Source organism: Hemitrygon akajei, chromosome 1, assembly GCF_048418815.1.
Source record: "Hemitrygon akajei chromosome 1, sHemAka1.3, whole genome shotgun sequence".
NCBI lineage: Eukaryota > Metazoa > Chordata > Chondrichthyes > Myliobatiformes > Dasyatidae > Hemitrygon > Hemitrygon akajei.
The window spans coordinates 1,334,238-1,354,177 of NC_133124.1; the positions used below are offsets into that span (position 1 = coordinate 1,334,238).

At 42.9% G+C, this 19,940-nt stretch overlaps 1 protein-coding gene across 5 annotated transcripts in view; it reads left to right on the plus strand.

Annotated features, from left to right (window-relative positions):
- Positions 1-19,940, plus strand: part of LOC140741137 (uncharacterized) — a 172,865-nt gene that overhangs the window by 44,673 nt on the left and 108,252 nt on the right. For all 5 annotated transcript variants that reach the window (XR_012102041.1, XM_073071083.1, XM_073071304.1 and 2 more), the window contains exon 2: positions 17,264-18,494. Coding sequence is in view for 4 of the 5 variants with exons in the window: in XM_073071083.1 (XP_072927184.1) it covers positions 17,264-18,494 (1,231 nt within the window). In the remaining variant the exon portion in view is untranslated. The remainder of the gene's footprint in view (positions 1-17,263; positions 18,495-19,940) is intronic.

A 19,940-nucleotide genomic window follows, 5' to 3' on the forward strand; every position in this document is an offset into this window, starting at 1 on the left:
CAACTCCTATACTCAATGCTCTGATTTATAAAGGCCAACATACCAAAAGCTTTCTTCACCACCCTATCATCATGAAATTCCACCTTCAGGGAACTATGCACCATTATTCCTAGATCACTCTGTTCTACTGCATTCTTCAATGCCCTACCATTTACCATGTATATCCTATTTGGATTAGTCCTACCAAAATGTAGCACCTCACACTTATCAGCACTAAACTCCATCTGCCATCTTTCAGCCCACTCTTCTAACTGGCCTAAATCTCTCTGCAAGTTTTGAAAACCTACTTCATTATCCACTAGTATAGTGAGTGGAGCAGTGAATATGGTGCGAAGGGCAATTAGCATGGTCCCAAGCATTCACCACTTGAGAATGAAAGGTGAATATTGTTGTGAGTGAGTCAGTGTTTAGAGTGGCATTGACTCATCAGGCTAAGTTGGGATCAGTCTTGGGTGAGAGAAAAATACTGGTATTCTTAATTCTTCATTTCTTGTCTGTTGGGACATAGTAGTGTTGTGTGAATGGCTCCAGGGGCAGTGTTTTGTAATGTATGTGGAAATTCTGGGAACCCCTCCAGACTTCTGGATAAGCACATCTGAGCCAGGTGCACCGAGCTGCAGTTTCTCAGAGAACATATTAAGGAACTGGAGATGTAGCTCGATGACCTTTGCCTGATATGGGAGAATGGGCAACTGATAGACAGGCGCTATAGGAAGGTAGTCACCACTAAGCTACAGGAGACAGGTAACTGGGTGACTGTCAGGAGAAGGAAGTGAAATGCACAGTACGTAGATGTCCCAATGAGAGAGTATGTGATACTGCATGTGCTAATAAGGAATATGACAAGGCACGTGACAGAGTTTGTGTAGGAGAACACTTTGCATCTTGTGACCACAACGCCATTAGTTTCAAAGTAAATATGCAAAATAATGGGTCTGGTCTGCAGGATGAGATTCTAAATTAGACAAAGGCCAATTTCGATGGCATCAGGAATGACCTGACATGTGTGGATTGGGATAGGCTGTTCGCTGGCAAAAGTGGGAGGTCTTCAAAAGTGAAATTTTGAGAGAAGAAAGCTTATTTGTGCATCTCAGAATAAAAGATAAGATAACAAATGTGGTGAACCTTGTCTTTCAAGAGAAATTGATGCCCTGCTTGAGAAAAAAAAGGAGTTGCATAGCAGGTATATGTAGGCAGGAACAAATGAGGTGCTTATGGAGTATATGAAATGCAAGAAAACACTTAAGAAAGAAAACAGGGGGTTCCGGTGACGTCATCATCGAGAATGGCAGCTTCAGTCACTAGCTCCTCCAGAAAAACACGTATTAAGCCCCGTTAACCCATCAAATATAATATTTTTCAAAAAATATTTGAACTGAAAAGAGGGGCAAGAATGGGGAGAAGAAATGGAAATAAAAAAAGCGACACTGCGGAGCCTGTGTCCGAGAGGAGTGTAGCGAGCGGCTCTCCGACCCGACCACGTGCTAGCGAGGCAGCTGCTGGGACTCGTTCAGGCGAAGCGGCGAATATCTTTGAAATCCTCAGAGAAATAATGGAGGTCCAGAAAGAAATAAAGCAGCAGCTCCATGATTTTAAATCAGAGCTCGCCAGTGTTAATCAAAAAATAGTGGTGGCAGAGACTCGCATTGAGAAGGTGGAAAATCGCGTTCAAAATGTGGAACGGATACTGAGCAAGACAATAAAAATAATACATCACCAAGAAGGTAAACTGCTTGACCTGGAGGGACGATCACGGTGGAAAAATATCAGATTCTACAACGTTCCCGAAGGAGCGGAGGGCTCGTCTATGACGGAGTTCGTCGAAAAGTTACCACGGGACGCGCTGGATCTTCCCCCAGCTATGGAGCTGGAAGTCGAGAGAGCCTACTATGCACGCGTTCGTTCCAAAACCTACTCAGGATAGAAAGCCACCTGAATAATAATAACATTCCTTCGGTGCAGCACCAAGGCGCAGATTCTACAAAGGGCCTGGGGTAAGAAGAGAGTGTTTTACGACAATAAATTAATATATTTTGACCAAGATTACCCCCCCCCCACCCGCAGTTCTGCAGAAATGCAAAGAATACTCTGAAGTAAAGCGAGTACTAAAGCAAAACAAGATTAGATTTCAAACTCCGTACCCTGCTAAATTTCGAGTGTTTTATGACAACGGGACGTGGTTGTACCAGACAGTGGAAGAGGCGACTACAGACATGAAGGCCAGAGGGTTGCCCGTTAGCATCACCAAAATGAGGGAAAGCCTGACTCAGGAGTTATCCCGCTCCGCTTGGGAAATAGTGCGAGAATCGAGAAGGCAGGAGACGGGAGGAGGCCGAGAGAAATATATCAGGAAGAGACTGGGAGTTTCCCAAAGACAGTCCTCATCCCTTTCAGAAGAGCGATAAGGTTTGGCTAACTTTAAAAATGTTGAGAATCTAAACGGAAGCAAAAGTACACGGTGATATACCTATCTCAAGAAATACTTATTATAATGTGGATTTTATATTACTTAGTTGTTATTCTTTATTTGCTCACTTCCTCTTTTTTCCCCACCAAAATGAGTGTGAGAGAGAGTGTGTGTGTGTGTGTGTGTGTGTGTGTGTGTGTGTGTGTGTGTGTGTGTGTGTGTGTGTGTGTGTGTGTGTGTGTGTATATATATATATATATATATATATATATAGGAGTACTCAGGGAAATTTTTTCTGTGTAATGGATTTGTTCACTGACTTTTATGAATACTGCATTGGGGGCCCTCAACTCACATGTAGGAGGGGTTATCCCCCACAGCTAGACATTTCCTCTAGCTCAACGCAGGGTCGTCTACTAGAGACCTCAGCCTTGGAATCCCACGTTCGTTGCCATTTTTGTTGTTATTTGCATTTCTTGGTTCTTATTTGTTCAGGGAGTAGATCGATTAAGTTTTATTCTAATTTCAATGGTACATTGACAGATAAATACAGATGGCTAAGGACAAGGTAAAATTCATTTCTTTTAATGTCAATGGGCTATTAAATCCAATCAAACGCAAGATAATTTTATCCAATTTGGAACAATTTGATTCATACTGGGAAAAATGGTTTAACTACATAATGCCTCATAGGCCTGATTTTATTCTTACAAATCAATGAATCTGTTGTAAAAAAAAAGATCACTCCCTACTTGTACATAGTTCTTTCGTTTTGCTTGTTTTTTCTTTCCAGTCTTTTCTATGAGTGTATACCCCAGATAAACACTTTGTGGAGATTTGTGATATATATGATTATATGATATATATGTACAATGTCTGAAATACATCTTATGGAAATGTTTGTTTGATGATGAATTTCAATAAAAAATAAATTACAAAAAAAAGAAAGAAATCAGAAGGATTAAAAGAAGGCATAAAGTTGCTCTAGCAGACAAGATGAAGGAGAATCCTAAGGGATTCTACAGATATGTTAAGAGCAAAAGGATTGCTAGGGACAAAATTGGTTCTCTGGAAGATCAGAATGGTAATCTATGTGTGGAGCCAAAAAAAATGGGGGAGATCTTAAATAAATTTTTTTGTATCTATATTTACTCAGGAGATGGACACAGAGTCTATTGAAGTCAGGCAAAGTGGCATCAACTTCTTGGAAGAATCTAGAGGGTGAGAGTAGATGATAGCCTCTCTGATTGGAGGCCTGTGACTAGTGGTGTACGGCAGGGATCACTGCTGGGTACGTTGTTTTTTGTCATCTGCATCAATGATCATGATGATAATATGGTTAACGATCAGCAAATTTGCAGATGAGCGAATATTAGGGGTGTAGTGGATTGTGAGGAAGGCTATCATGGCTTGCAAGGGATGTACATTAGGTGAAAAGATGGGTTGCAAGATGGCAGATGGGATTTAATGCAGACAAGTGTGAGGTATTGCACTTTGGTAGGACCAGCAAGGTTAGGTCTTACACAGTGTGCATTAGGGCACAGAGAATTGTGATAGTTACCTGATTGGTCAGGGCATCAAAAGTTATGGCTAGAAAGCAGATGTATGACGTTGATTGGGATCTGGGATCAGCCATGATGGAACGGTGAGGCAACCTCAATGGGCTGAATGGTCCAGTTCTGCTCCTATGTCTTATGGTCTTATCATAAAACAAAGGGATCTGGGAATAAAGGTCCATAATTTGTTAAAAGTGGTATCAAAGGTAAATTGGGTCATAAAGAAAGCTTTTGACCCATTGGCCTTCATAAGTCAATGTATGAGTGCAGGAGATGGGATGTTATGTTGAAATTCTGTAAGACATTGGTGAGGCCTAACTTGGAGTACTTTGTGGAGTCTTGGTCACCTACCTACATGAAAGAAGTAAAGAAGATTAAAAAAGAGTCCAAAGAAAATTTACAAGGACCTTGCCAGGGGTCCAGAGGACCTGAGTGATAAGGAAAGAATCAGAATCAGGTTTATTATCACCAGCATGTGTCATGAAATTTGTTAACTTAGTAGCAGCAGTTCAATGCAATACATAATATAGAAGAATAAGAATAAAAATAAAATAAGAACAATAAATAAGTAAATCAATTACAGTATATGTATATTGAATAAATTAAAAATCATGCAAAAACCAGGAATAATATATATTTTAAAAGTGAGGTAGTATTCACAGGTTCAATACCCATTTAGGAATTGGATAGCAGAGGCTGTTCCTGAATCGCTGAGAGTTTCCCTTTTCTGTACCTCCTACCTGATGGTAACAGTGAGAAAAGGGCATGCCCTGGGTGCTAGAGGTCCTTAATAATGGATTTTCTGAGACACCGCCCCTTGAAGATGTCCTGGGTACTTTGTAGGCTAGCACCCAAGATGATGCCCACTAAATTTACAACCCTCTGCGGCTTCTTTCGGTCTTGTGCAGTAGCCCCCCCCCCCCCCCACCCCAATACCAGATAGTGATGCAGCCTGTCGGAATGCTCTCCACAGTATATCTATGGAAGTTTTTGAGTGTAGTTGTAGACATACTAAATCTCTTCCAACTCCTAATGAAGTCTCCTGCCTTGCTTTCTGTATAACTACATCGATAATCAGAGGTTAGATCCTTAGAGATCTTGATAACCAGGAACTTGAAACTGCTCTCTCTCACCTCGGATCCCTCTATGGTGTTTGGTGTGTGTTCCTTCATCTTACCCTTCCTGAAGTCCATAATCTTACCCTTTCTGAAGTCTTTCATCTTACTGACATTGAGTACGAGATTGTTGCTGCGACACCAGTCGGCATATCTTGCTTCTGCACGCCCTCTCACCTCCATCTGAGAGTGACTCGGTTAGGACTTTATTCCTTTCTACATAGAAGATTGAGAGGAGCTTTGATAGACATATACAAATTATGAGGGATATAAATAGGATAAATGCAAGTAGGCTTTTTCAGCTGAGGTTGGGTAGGACTACAACCAAAGGTCATCGGTTAAATGTGAAAGGTGAAAAGTTTAAGTGGAACATGAGGGAAAACTTCTTCACAGAGAGTGATGAGAGTGTGAAATGAGCTAACAGCACAAGTGGTGCATGCGAGCTCAATTTCAATGTTTAAGCAAAATTTGGATTGGTACAAGGATAGTTTGGTATGGAGGGCAATGTCATGGTGCAGGCCAATGGGAGTAGGCAGTTTAAATGGTTTCAACTTGAACAAAATGGAGCAAAGGGTCTGTTTCTATGCTCTACTTCTCCACGACTCTATGATCACAGATAGTACAGATCACCCCATGGCCATTCCCCTCAATAATAAGTATACTTCTTCTGATGCTGTTGAGGGGGATGACCAACCAGGGGAACTGCAGTGACTGGGTCTCTGGCACTGAGTCTGGTGCCATGTCTCAGCTGAAAAGAGAGGCGCAGAGGATATTCCATAGGCAGAGGGTCAGAGATAAGATTCTGTAGGTGCAAAAGAAAACCCTGAGTGTTATGTTGCTTCCTAGGTGCCAGAGTCAGGGATGTCTCTGATTGGGTCCATTCTAAGTGGGGAGGGGGAGTAGTCAGAAGTCTGCTACATATAGGTACCAATGACATAAGTAGGGAGTGAGATAGAAAGCTCAAAAATAGGACTTACAGGGTAGTAATTTCCAGATTGCTGCCTATGCCATGCAACAGTGAGGGTAAGAATAGGATGATTTGGCAGATGAATGTGTGGCTGAGGAGTTCGTTCAGGGGGCAGGTGTTCAGATTTATGGATCATTGGGATCTCTTTTGGGAAAGGTACAACCTGTACTACAGGGTACTAAAGGGACTAGTTGCACCTGAACCCAAGTGACCAATATCCTTGTGGGCAGGTTTGCTGGATCTGTTCAGGAGGGTTTAAACTAATTTGACAGAGGGATGGGAATCAAAGTGATAGTGCTGAGGATGAGGTAGCTGGTTTATAAATAGAGGCATTGTGAAGTGAGACTGCAGGCAAGGAGGCTGATGATAGGGCAAAATTGCAGTCAACAGAATTAGTTGCGATGTAAATGGTGGACAACAGACAATAGACAGTAGGTGCAGGAGTAGACCATTTGGCCCTTCTAGCCAGAACCGCCATTCACTGTGATCATGGCTGATCATACACAATCAGTACCCCGTTCCTGCCCTCTCCTCATATCCCTTGACCCCACTATCTATAAGAGCTCTATCTAACTCTCTTGAATGCATCCAGAGACTTGGCCTCCACTGCCTTCTGGGGCAGAGCATTCCACATATCCACCACTCTCTGGGTGAAAAAGTTTTTCCGCATCTGTTCTAAAAGGCCTACCCCTTATTCTTAAACTGTGGCCTCTAGTTCTGGACTCACCCATCATGGGGAACATGATTTCTGCCTCCAGCGTGTCCAATCCATTAATAATCTTATATGTTTCAATCAGATCCCCTCTCATCCTTCTAAATTCCAGTATGTACAAGCCCAGTCGCTCCAATCTTTCAACATATGACAGTCCCTCTAATCCGGGAATTAACCTTGTGAACCTATGCTGCACTCCCTCAATAGCAAGAAGGTCCTTCCTCAAATTTGGAGACCAAAACTGCACACAATACTCCAAACACGAGGAAATCTGCAGATGCTGGAAATTCAAACAACACATACAAAATGCTGGTGGAACACAGCAGGCCAGGCAGCATCTATAGGGAGAAGCGCTGTCGACGTTTCAGCCCGAGACCCTTCGTCAGGATGAAGCATCTCCCTATAGGTGCTGCCTGGCCTGCTGTGTTCCACCAGCATTTTGTGTGCTGTTGTTGTTTGAATTTCCAGCATCTGCAGATTTCCTCGTGTTCGGTCTATAATTCCCTGTTTTCTCTCTCCCTCCTTTCTTGAAAAGTGGGACAACATTAGCCACCCTCCAATCCGCAGGAACTGATCCTGAATCTATAGAACATTGGAAAATGATTACCAATGCGTCCACGATTTCTAGAGCCACCTCCTTAAGTACCCTGGGATGCAGACCATCAGGTCCAGGGGACTTATCAGCCTTCAGATGCAACAGTCTATCCAACACTGTTTCTTGCCTAATATAAATTAGATTCAGTTCATCCATTACCCTAGTTCCTTTGGTCACTATTACATCTGGGAGATTGTTTGAGTCTTCACTAGTGAAAACAGATCCAAAGTACCTGTTCAACTCATCTACCATTTCCTTGTTCCCCATAATAAATTCAGCCGTTTCTGTCTTCAATGGCCCAATTTTGGTCTTTTCTTTTTGCTTTTCACATACCTAAAGAAGCTTTTACTATCCTCCTTTATATTCTTGGCTAGTTTACATTCGTACCTCATTTTTTCTTGGCGTATTGCCTTTTTTGTTATCTTCTATTGCTCTTTAAAAGCTTCCCAGTCCTCCAGCTTCCCGCTCATCTTTGCTATGTCATACCTCTTTTATTTTTATACTGTCCTTTACTTCCCTTGTCAGCCACGGCTGCCCCTTACGATCTTTGTTCCTCTTTAGAATGAAAAAATCCTGCACCTTCTGCATTATTCCCAGAAATACCTGCCATTGTTGTTCCACTGTCTTCCCTGCTAGGGTATTGTTCCATTGAACTTTGGCCAGCTCCTCCCTCATAGCTCCATAGTTCCCTTTGTTCAACTGTAATACTGACACATCCAATTTTCCCTTCTCCTTCTCAAATTGTAGGTTAAAACATATCATATTATGGTCACTACCTCCTAATGGTTCCTTTACCTCGAGGTCCCTGATCAAATCCGGTTCATTACACAACACTAAATCTAGAATTGCCTTCTCCCTGGTAGTTTCCAGTACAAGCTGTTCTAAGAATCCATCTCTGAGGCACTCCACAAACTCCCTTTCTTGGGGTCCAGTACCATTCTGATTCTCCCAGTCTACCTGCATGTTGAAATCCCCCGTGACAACTGTATCATTATCTTTGTGACATGCCAATTTTAATTCTTCATTCAACTTCCACCCTACATCCAGACTACTGTTTGGGGGCCTGTAGATAACTCCCATTAGGGAGTTTCTACCCTTAGAATTTCTCAGTTCTACCCATACTGACTCTACATCCCCTGATTCTATGTACCCCCTTGCAAGGGACTGAATGTCATTCCTCACCAACAGAGCCACCCCACCCCCTCTGACCGTCAGTCTGTCCTTTCAATAAGATGTATATTCTTGAATATTCATTTCCCAGGCCCTGTTCACTTGAAGCCATGTCTTATTCCCACAACATCGTACTTGCCAATTTCCAACTGAGCCTCAAGCTCATCTTTATTCCTTATACTATGTGCATTTATATATAATACTTTTAATTCATTACTCCCCTCACCTTTCATATCAATTCCTATTTCACTTGGCCATACTGTATGATCCCTTCTTGAGCTTTCTGCTCCATTGATTCTGTTGTCCTTTTTAAACTTTTCCTATTTTCACTTTCCCTTTAACTCCATCTTTATATTTCCAGTTCATCCCCTCCTCTCCCTCCCCCCCCCCCACTACTTAGTTTAAACACCTCCATGTTGCAGTGGCAAACCTGCCTGCCAGAATGCTGGTCCCCTGCCTATTAATTTGCAACACATCCCTTTTATACAATTCATCCTTACCCCAAAACATACCCCAGTGGTCCAAGAATGTAAATCCTTGCTTCCTGCACCAGTTCCTCAGCCACACATTCAGATCCATTATCTCCCTGTTGCTGCCCTCTCCAGCACAAGGAACTGGAAGAAAACCAGAGATAACCATCCTGGAAGTCCTGCTTTTCAGCCTTCTTCCAAGTTCTCTGAAGTCCCACTGCAGAATGTCCTTCCTCTTCATCCCAATGTCACTTGTGCCAACACGCACTACCACTTTCACCTGTTCACCTTCACCCTTGAGAATTCCCTGCAATCAGTCTGTGATGTCCTGAATCCTAGCACCAGGGATCCTTAAATTTCACCTGTTGCCACAGAAATCCCTTTCCATACCTCTTACTATGGAGTACCCTACTACCACAGCTCTTCCTGATGTCTGACTCCTCAGCTCTGCTTCTGCACCAATTTTCAACTCACAGACTTGTCCACCTCTCAGACTGGAAGTATCTTCTGTCCTGACAGCTTCCAAGAGGGTGAACCTGTTTACAAGAGGTACATCCCCCAGGGTCTCCTGTACTTAAACCATCCTTTACTTTCTCATCATCACCCCCTTTCTCTCTTCCAGTATCCTCAGTGTAACAACCTCACTGTAGGTCCTGTCCAGAAAACCCACATTTTCACAGATGAACCTGAGGTCATCCAGTTCTTTCTTCAGTGCTGCAACATGCTCCTTCAGAAGCTGAATCTGGACACACTTTTCACAGCTGTAGCAGCCAGGGTCCCTGACCTCCCACATCATGCACACAGATTAGCAGTCATGTCTCCTCCCACAGCCTCCTCACTGAAGACTCTCAAGCCAAATACCAGCACTTTTCACACCAGACACTTCCCTGAACCAGGCCACTCTGCTAGAGCTCTCTCTCTTTTTATTTGCTTGAGCTTTGCTAGCTACTTGGCCACCTGACCTCAACTGCCCAATCAGCTGTTTTCAAATCTTGATTGCCAATCAACTGCTAATCAATTCTTGATTGCACTATCCAACTGCCAAAACTGCAAGAATCTCTCAAGCCAAAGACCAGCACTTCCCTCAACCAGGCTGGTTCCCGACAGGCCACTCCACTACAGCTCTCCCTCTTTTTTATTTGCTTGAGCTTTGCGAGCTGCTTGGTCACCTGACCTCAATTGCCCAATCAGCCGTCACTGCCAATTGTCACTGCCAGCCAATCAGAAAAGGATCCTTTTATTCCCACTCGCTGCCTCTTACCAATCAGCCAATGCTCTAACCATGTTAGTAACTTTCCCGTAATGTCATCAGTGCTTAACTTAGTAAGTAGCCTCGTTGTGGCACCTTGTCAAAGGCCTTCTGAAAATCCAAGTCTAGAACATCCACTGTATTCCATAAAACTATAAGACACAGGAGCAGTATTAGGCTATTCAGCCCATCGAGTCTGCTCCACCATTCCATCATGGCTGATCTCAGATCCCACTCAGCCCCATAAACATCCCTTCATCCCTAAATTGCTCTGCACCTCTGATGTTTGAAACTTCTCCCCATTTAGATAATGTCTACACTATTGTTCCTTTTACCAAAATGCATTAACATACATTTCCTAACACTGTATTCTACTGCCACTTTTTTGCCCATTCTTCCAATTTGTCCAAGTTCTGCTGCAATCCCATTGCTTCCTCAGCATTACCTACCCTGCCACCTATCTTGGTGTCATCCGAAAATTTTGCCACAAAGCCATCAATGCCATTATCCAAATCATTGACAAACAATGTGGAAAGAAGTGGTCCCAATACTGACCCCTGGGGAACACCACTAATCACTGGCAGCTAACCAGAAAAGGACTCCTTTATTCCCACTTACTGCCTCCTGCCTGTCAGCCATTCCACTCTCTATGGCAGTAGCTTTCCTGTAATGCCATAGACTTTTACCTTGTTAAGCAGCCTCATGTATGACATCTGATCAAACACCTTCTGATAATACAAGTAAATTACATCTACTGCTTCTCCTCTGTCTACCCTGCTTGTTATTTCCTAGAAGAGCTCTAACAAGATTTTCCTTTACAGAAACCATCTGAATTTGGCTTATTTTATCATTAGTCTCTAAGTACCTCAGCTATATAGGACCCTGGTCGGACCCTCTTGGAATACTGTGCTCAGTTCTGGTCACCTCACTGTAGGAAGGATGTGGAAACCATAGAAAGGGTGCAGAGGAGATTTACAAGATGTTGTCTGGATTGTGGAGCATGCCTTATGAGAAGTGTACTTGGCCTTCTTGGAGTGATGGAGGATGAGAGGTGATTAAGATGATAACAGACATTGATTGTGTGAATAGTGAAAGACTTTTTCTTGGCTGAATTGGCTAACATAAGAGGGCACAGTTTTAAGGTGCTTGGAAGTATGTACAGAGGAGATGTCAGGAGTAAGTTTTTACATAGAGAGTGATGAGTACATGGAATGGGCTGCCGACAATGGTGGTGGAGGCAGATACGATAGGGTCTTTTAAGAGACTCTTGGATAGGTACATGGAGCTTAGAAAAATAGAGGGCTATGGGTAACCCTTGGTAATTTCTAACATAAGGACACTTTCGGCACAGCATTGTGGGCCGAAGGGCCTGTATTATGCTGTAAGGTTTCTATGTTTCTCTTGTATCCATGAACATTAAGCTCCCAGCTGTAATCTTTCAACCATGATGGTGTCAGATGTGAGATTTCCAGGTGACTACCAGCATCCCCAATGGCCACATCTGCATCAGGTGCAACTCCTTAGAAACCGTGTTAAAGAACAGGAGTTGCAGCTTGAAAACATTCGGCTTGTTAGGGAAAGTGAAGAGGTTATGGACAGGAGCTACAGAGAGATACTTACCCCAAGGCTACCAAACACAGACAAGTGGACAAAAGAGGATGTCAGATGGTGAAGTGCCCCACTGTGGCTGACCTCCTCAACAATAATACTCCATTTTGAGTACTGCTGGGGGGACAACGACCTTCCTGGGGGACACAACAGCAGCTGTGGCACAGAGTCTGGCTCTGTGGCTCAGAAGGGTAGGAAACTGAGAGGATGGCAGCAGTAATAGGGGACTCTATCATTAGGGGGACAGACAGGTGATTCTGTGGATGTGTAAAAGAAACAGGGATGGTAGTTTGCCTCCCAAGTGCCAGTGTTGGTGATGTTTCTGAACATGTCCACAATATCCTGAAAAGGGAGTTTGGGCAGCTGGAATTCGTGATACATGTTGGTACCAACGACATAAGTAGAAAAAGGGAGGAGGTCCTAAAGACAGAATACAAGGAGTTCAAAAGGAAGCTGAGAAGTAGGACTCATGGGTAGTCATCTCAGGATTTCTATCTGTGCCATGTGACAGTGAGGATAGCAATAGAATGAGGTGGCAGATAAAAGCGTGGCTGAAGGCTTGGAACAGGGGGCAGGGATTCAGATTTCTGGATAATTGAGACCTCTTCTGGGGCACGTGGGACCTATTCAGAATGGATGAATTGCACTTGAATCCAAGAGGGACCACTATTCTTGCCAGCAGGTTTACGAGATCTGTTGGGAGTGATTTAAACTAATGAACGAATAAAGTCAGCATTGTATCTGCAAAGGGAAATCTTGCCTGACAAACCTGTCAGAGTTCTTTGAGGATGTAATGAGCAGGGTGGATTAAGGAGAGGTAATGGGCGTCATTTATTTGGATTTTCAGTAAGCATTTGATAATATGCCACCTATGAAGCTGCTTTTTTATATCAATCTTTTTATTGATTTAAAAAAGATCATATATACAAGCAAGAGTGAGAATTATCTCAAACATATATGTCAATAACAATACATACAGAAGGTGAAATAAACATTATCAAAATCATGTATAGTATTAATCTGATATAGAATGTATAATAAAGAAAAAGATAATTAATTCTCCTCTTATGAATTCATAAAAAGAAAAAAAGACTTTTTGAATTATTTGTATGAAAACTCCCCCACTATTCTCTACAAACAGAAAACAAAAAGGGAAAAAAAGGACTGGGCAGTCCATCCTGAGAGTAAAACCAAGAAAAGAAAGACTTTTTAATCAAATCCAAAACTTTGAAAAGATAACTGGAAGAGAGTCAGTACAACAATCAATAAATCAAATCATATGAAAATATTGAATAAAAGGCGCCAGATTTCTTCAAATTTAAAGGATGTATTAAATGTCCGACTTCTTATTTTCTCTAAACTTAAACAGGACATGATGGAGGTAAGCCAATAAAAAACAGTAGGTGGATTAGGACAACAACACACACCAAATGCTGGTGGAACACAGCAGGCCAGGCAGCATCTATAGGAGAAGCACTGTTGACGTTTTGGGCTGAGACCCTTCGTCAGGTGGATTAGGATCCTTACATTCAAGTAAAATGGCTCTCCTAGCCAATAAAGTTGAAAAGGCTATCATCCGCTGAGCGGAAACAGGAATATATCCTGCCTCCGATGGAATAATCCTAAAAATTGCTGTAAGTAAATTTGGTTGTAGGTCCAGATCAAAGACTTTTGATAAAGTTTTAAAGACATCTCTCCAAAAAGATGCTGCTTAACAAGATAAAATCCTATGGCATTACAGGAAAGATACTGGCATGGATTGAGGAATGGCTGACAGGCAGGAAGCAGTGAATGGGTATAAAAGGGGCCTAGTGGTGTTCCTCAGAGGTTCGTATTGGGACAGCTGCTTTGCACAGTGTTTGTCAATGATTTATATAATGGAATTGATGGCTTTGTTTGCGGATGATATGAAGATAGGTGGAGGGGTAGGTAGTGCTGAGGAAGAAATGTGATTTTAGCAGGACTTAGACAAATAGGAAGAATGGGCAAAAAAGTGGCAGATAGAATACAGTGTTGGGAAATGTATGATAATGGATTTTGGTAAAAGGAACAAAAGTACAGATTATAATCTGAATGGGGAGAAGGTTCAAACATCAGTGTTTCAGAGACACTTAGGAGTCCTTGTGCAAGACTCTGAGAAGGTTAATTTACAGGTTGAGTCTGTGGTTAAGAAAGCAAATTAAATGTAGGCATTTATTTCAAGGGGAACAGAATATACAAGCAAGGAGATAATGCTGAGGCTTTATAAGACTCTAGTCAGGCTGCACTTGGAGTGTTGTCAACAGTTTTGAACCCCTTGTCTCAGACAGGATGTGTTTTCATTCGGAGAGAGTCCAGAGATGGTTCACGAGGATGATTCCGGGAATGAAGGAGTTAAGATATAAGGAGCATTTGGCAGCTACGGGCCAGTACTTACTGGAATGTAGAGGAATGCGTGGGGATCTTATTGAAAGCTACTGAATGTTGAAAGGACTAAATAAGGTGAATGTGGGGAGGATGTTTCCCATGGTGGGGGTATCCAGAACTAGAGGGCACAGCCTCAAGATTGGGTGGGGGGGGGGGGTGACCTTTTAGAATAGAGGCAAGGAGGAATTTTTTAGCTAGAGAGTAGTGAATCTGTGGAATGCTCTGCTACCAACTATGGTGGAGGTCAAGCCTATGAGTATATATAAAGCAGAAGTTGATAGTTTCCTGATTGGTCAGGGCATCAAAGGATATGGTGAGAAGGCAGGTGTATGGGTTTGAGTGGGATCCAGGATCAGCCGTGATGGAAAGGCAGAGTAGACTTAATAAACAGAATGGCCTAATTCTGCTCCCATGTCTTATGGTCTTATGATTCCTTGATGCCTACATCATACTTGCTAGTCTGCAGCTGTGCTGCAGGTTCATCTGCTTTATTCAATATTCTGCACACATTCAGATACAACACTTTAGTCCTGTATTCAGCCTTTTTGATTTTGTCGCACTCAACCTTTTGATTCCTAATTTTGTCTGCGGTCTTGCCAACATCTGTCTCCACAACCAATCCACTAAATGTTCTGGCACTCTGGTTCCAATTCCCGGCAACTCTAATTTTAACTGCACCGTGCATCATTAACAAAGCTTGGTTATTAACCCCCTCCATTTCAGATGGAATCCACCCTTCTGTACAGGTCCCACCTTTCCTGGAAGAGAGTTTAATGAACCAAAAACCATATGCCCTCTATCCTACACCGACTCCACAGCCACATACTAAACTGTATAATCTTACTTCAGTGGTTCAGTGGTTGGGAAGTTGATGGAGAAGATCCTGAGAAGCAGGATTTATGAACATTTGGAGAGGCATAATATGATTAGGAATAGTCAGCATGGCTTTGTGAAAGGCAGGTCGTGCCTTATGAGCCTGATTGAATTTTTTGAGGTTGTGACTAAACACGTTGATGAAGGGAGAGCAGTAGATGTAGTGTATATGGATTTCAGCAAGGCATTTGATAAGGTATGCCATGCAAGGCTTAGTAAGGAGGCATAGGATCCAAGGGGACCTTGCTTTGTGGATCCAGAACTGGCTTACCCACAGAAGGCAAAGAGTGGTTGTAGACGGGTCATATTCTGTGTGGAGGTCGGTGACCAGTGGTGTGCCTCAGGGATCTGTACTGGGACCCCTTCTCTTTGTGATTTTTATAAATGACCTGGATGAAGAAGTGGAGGGATGGGTTAGTAAATTTGCTGATGACACAAAGGTTGGGGGTGTTGTGGATAGTATGGAGGGCTGTCAGAGGTTACAGCGGGACATCAATAGGATGCAAAACTGGGCTGAGAAGTGGCAGATGGAGTTCAACCCATATAAGTGTGAGGTGGTTCATTTTGGTAGGTCAAATATGATGGCAGAATATAGTATTAATGGCAAGACTCTTGGTAGTATGGAGGATCAGAGGGATCTTGGGGTCTGAGTCCATAGGAAACTCAAAGCTGCTGAGCAGGTCGACTCTATGGTTAAGAAGGCATATGGTGCATTGGCATTCATCAACCATGGGATTGAGTTTAAGAGCTGAGAGGTAATGTTACAGCTACATAGGACCCTGGTCAGACCCCACTTGGAGCACTGTACTCAGTTCTGGTCACCTCACTACAGGAAGGATGTGGAAACTCTAGAAAGGGTGTAGAGGAGATTTACAAGGATGTTGCCTGGATTGGGGAGCATGCCATATGAGAATAGGTTGAGTGAACTCAGCCTTTTCTCCTTGGAATGAAGGAGGATGAGAGGTGACCTGATAGAGGTATACAAGATGATCAGAGGCATTGATCGTGTGGATAGTCAGAGGCTTTTTCCCAGGGCTGAAATGGTTGCCACAAGAGGACACAGGTTTAAGGTGCTGGGGAATAGGTACAGAAGAGATGTCGAGTAAGTGTTTTACTCAGAGAGTGGTGAATGTGTCAAATGGGCTGCTGGCAATGGTGGTGGAGGCAGATACAATAGGGTCTTTTAAGAGACTGCTGGATAAGTACATGGAGCTTAGTAAAATAGAGGGCTATGCGTAACCCTAGGTAATTTCTAAAGTAAGTATGTGTTCAGCACAGCATTGTGGGATGAAGGGCTTGTATTGTGCTGTAGGTTTTCTGTTTTTCAATGTTTCTAATCTTCCTATTTCTGGCGTCACTAGCACATGGCATGGGTAACAATCCTGAGATCACAGCCCTTGAGGTCCTGCCCTTTAATTTAGCACCTAGCTCCCTGAACTTCCTGTGAAGAACCTTGTCACTTGTCCTGCCTGTGACATTGGTACCTACATGGACCATGACCTCTGGCTGATCACCCTCCTATTTAAGAATGTTGAGGACTTGATCTGAGATGTCCCAGCCCCTGGCATCTAGGATGCAACATTCCTTCTGGGAACATTGTTCTCATTTTCAGAACCTCCTGTCCATTCCCTAATTATCACCAGTGTGCTTCTTCCTCCCCTTCCTGTCTGAGTCACAGAGGCAGTCTCGGTGATAGTGACCCATCCACTGTTATTTTCCTCTGTTAGTTCATTCCCTTCCCACAGCTGCATCAAAGAGTGAAATACCTGTTGTTGAGGGGAGTGGCCACTATCTGCACTGATTCCTTAACCCCTTTCCTCTTCCTGATTGTCACTCAAGTTCCTTGTGTCCTGCAGCTTGAGTGTCACTATTTCTTTATATGTGCTATCTGTCATAGCCTGGATGGTGGGGTCAATGATGATGGATGCTACTTTCTTGTGGAAGCACTCTGTATAAATATATATGCTCAATGGTGGGGAGGATTTTTTTTGCTTAATACATATGTATATATACATGACTAAACAGTTATAATGCAGTATAACAAATTCAAAGTTTTTGAATCTTGAATCTTGAACCTATTGGTGTTCTGCTTAATTATTTACTTTCCCAACTCATTTGTGCTTTCCTCTTTGCAGGATCAGATGTCACTCTGTCACCACCCACACCCAAGGAAACTCCTTCTGCATTATTATCCCCAGAGAGCTCCTCGTTCCTCACCAGTTCTCAATCTCCACACAGCTTCACAGTTCAACAGATTCCCCATCGCAAGGATTTACTGAATATTTCTTCTGTCCCCAATGGCTTCATTTGGCCAACTGCAAGTGAACCTCATGCTCCCACCAGTTCAGTACAGGTGAGATCTGTAGAAGTGCAACCTCACAGTGAGGATGTGGATTCTGGTGCTCAGGCTGGAGAGGTGGACAGGAAGCAGGGATCAAATAACAAACCTTCTACATCAGAGTCACTGGGCAGTCTGGCACTACCAACAACTCCTCTGGCTGATGACTTAGTTCAAGAGCTTGTGGGCTGTCCAGGCTGCCAGAAACCTGAAGGAATATCAGAAGAGGAGCCATTCACCCAGGCAAGCTTGGAGCTAATAAAAGGGGCTGAGGGAAGTGGAGAGACTTCTAGCCCCATGCGAGGAAGCAGCACACTGAAAGAGAAGCAGGATGCCAAGTTGTTTAGGCATGAAGAAGCCACTGACGTCCCAGCCCACGGAACAGAAGGAAGCACTGACTATACAAGGATGGACCAGAAGATGCAACTGTGGTCTGAACAGCATACCATCCCTGCCCAACATCCCTTGACAACTAATGAACCTTCTAAACTACCCACAGGATATATTCATGACCCAAACAATGATTCTTCTGAGAACTTCCCCATTGTTGAATCTCCAGATGCTCCCATCACATCATCCAACTTAGACTCCATAAATGACTTCTTGCCTGATCTTCCTTCCTTGACTCCTCCACTGGATCGTCGTGATTCTGGTGTTGAAATGGCCACTTTATATTATTGGGATGAAATGGCTCCTGAGTTGGAACTTGAGAATGAATTTCGACTGACCACCGTCTCTCCTAAGGTACAAACCATATTAGTGAAGGAAGAAGACATGGCCAAGCAAACTATCTCCAATCCAGACTTCATTTCAGAGTCATACCTAACTGTCTTCACTAATACCTCTGACTCAGACTCCGGCCAAGACATTAGTCTGTCACCCCTGGTACTTGGGGAAGGCAGAAAAGACTGCAAACTGGGATATCTGAAGCAGAACAAAACCTGCAAATCCATCTGTGACTTGGCCCCAAATTACTGTTACAATGGTGGACAATGCTTTGTCATGGAAGATATTGGAGCAATTTGCAGGTAGGTGGCAAATTGTTTCAGAGGTAGGTTTGGGTATGCAAGCGCCACTCAAATGCAGGTTTTATGTGACTTCTATCAAACAGTCTGGGTCAGGAAAATCAGCTTTTCTTTTGGTTTTAAGTTCCAGCTATGACTGAATAGGAGAAGCTAAAGTCAGATGTATCTGTAATATAGTGGGGTAAAGGGAATTACAGAGGCATGAGAGAAGAGTAGGCCAGCATTGACTGGAGAAGATCACTACAGGAATGATGGCAGAGCAGCAATGGCTGGAATTTCTCAAAGCAATTCAGAAGGTGCGAGATCTGTACATCCCAAAGAGGAAGAAGTATTCTAAAGGTAAGGTGACACAACCATGACTAACAAGAGAAGTCAAAGCCAACATAAAAGCCAAAGAGAGGGCATATAATAGAGCAAAAATTAGTGGAAAATTAGAGGATTGGAAAACCTACAGAAGGCAACTAAAAAAAGTCATTAAGAAGGTAAAGATAGAATACAAAAGTAAGCTAGCCAATAATATTAAAGAAGATACCACAAGTTTCTCTAAATAAATAGTGCAAAAAAAGAGGAGAGAGTGGATATCAGACCATTGGAAAATGATACTGTAGAGTTAGTAATGGGGGACAACAAAATGGCGGATGAACTGAATATATATTTTGCATGAGACTTCACTGTGGAAGACACAAGCAGTATGGTGGAAGATCCAGTTGCCAGGGGTCATGAAGAGTGTGAAGTTACCATTACTAGAGAGAAGGTTCTTGGAAAACTGGAAGGTCTGAAGGTAGATAAATCACCTGGACCTGATGATGTACACCCCAGAGTTCTAAAAGAGGAGGCAAAAGAGATCGTGGAGGCATTAGTAGAAACATAGAAAATCTACAGCACAATTCAGGTTCTTCAGCCTAGAATGCTGTGCCGAACATGTACTTAAATTATCTAAGATTACCCATAGCCCTCTATTTTTCAACTAATGATCTTTCAAGAATCACTAGATTCTGGAAATGGTTCTGGAGGACTGGAAAATTGCAAATGTCACACCACACTTCAAGAAGGAAGAGAGCCAGAAGAAAGGAAGCTATAGATCAGTTAGTCTGACCTCAGTGGTTGGGAAGATGTTGGAGTCAATTATTAAGGATGAGGTCCCAGGGTATTTGGACACACATGATAAAATAGGCTGTAGTCAGCATGGTTTCCTCAAGGGAGAATTTTGCCTGACAAATCTATTGGAATTCTTTGAAGAATTAACAAGCATGATAGACAAAAGAGTATCGATTGATGTTGTATACTTGGATTTTCAGCAGGCCTTTGACAAGGGTTAGGGTTAGTGGAGATATAATTTGCCCATCTGTGCCGATCACCTCATCCTTGATTAAGCTGTTCCACTGTGAACACGATCTGTTATGAGTCAACATGATGCTTTCAGATCAGGTCTTGCATAGCACATAGCTC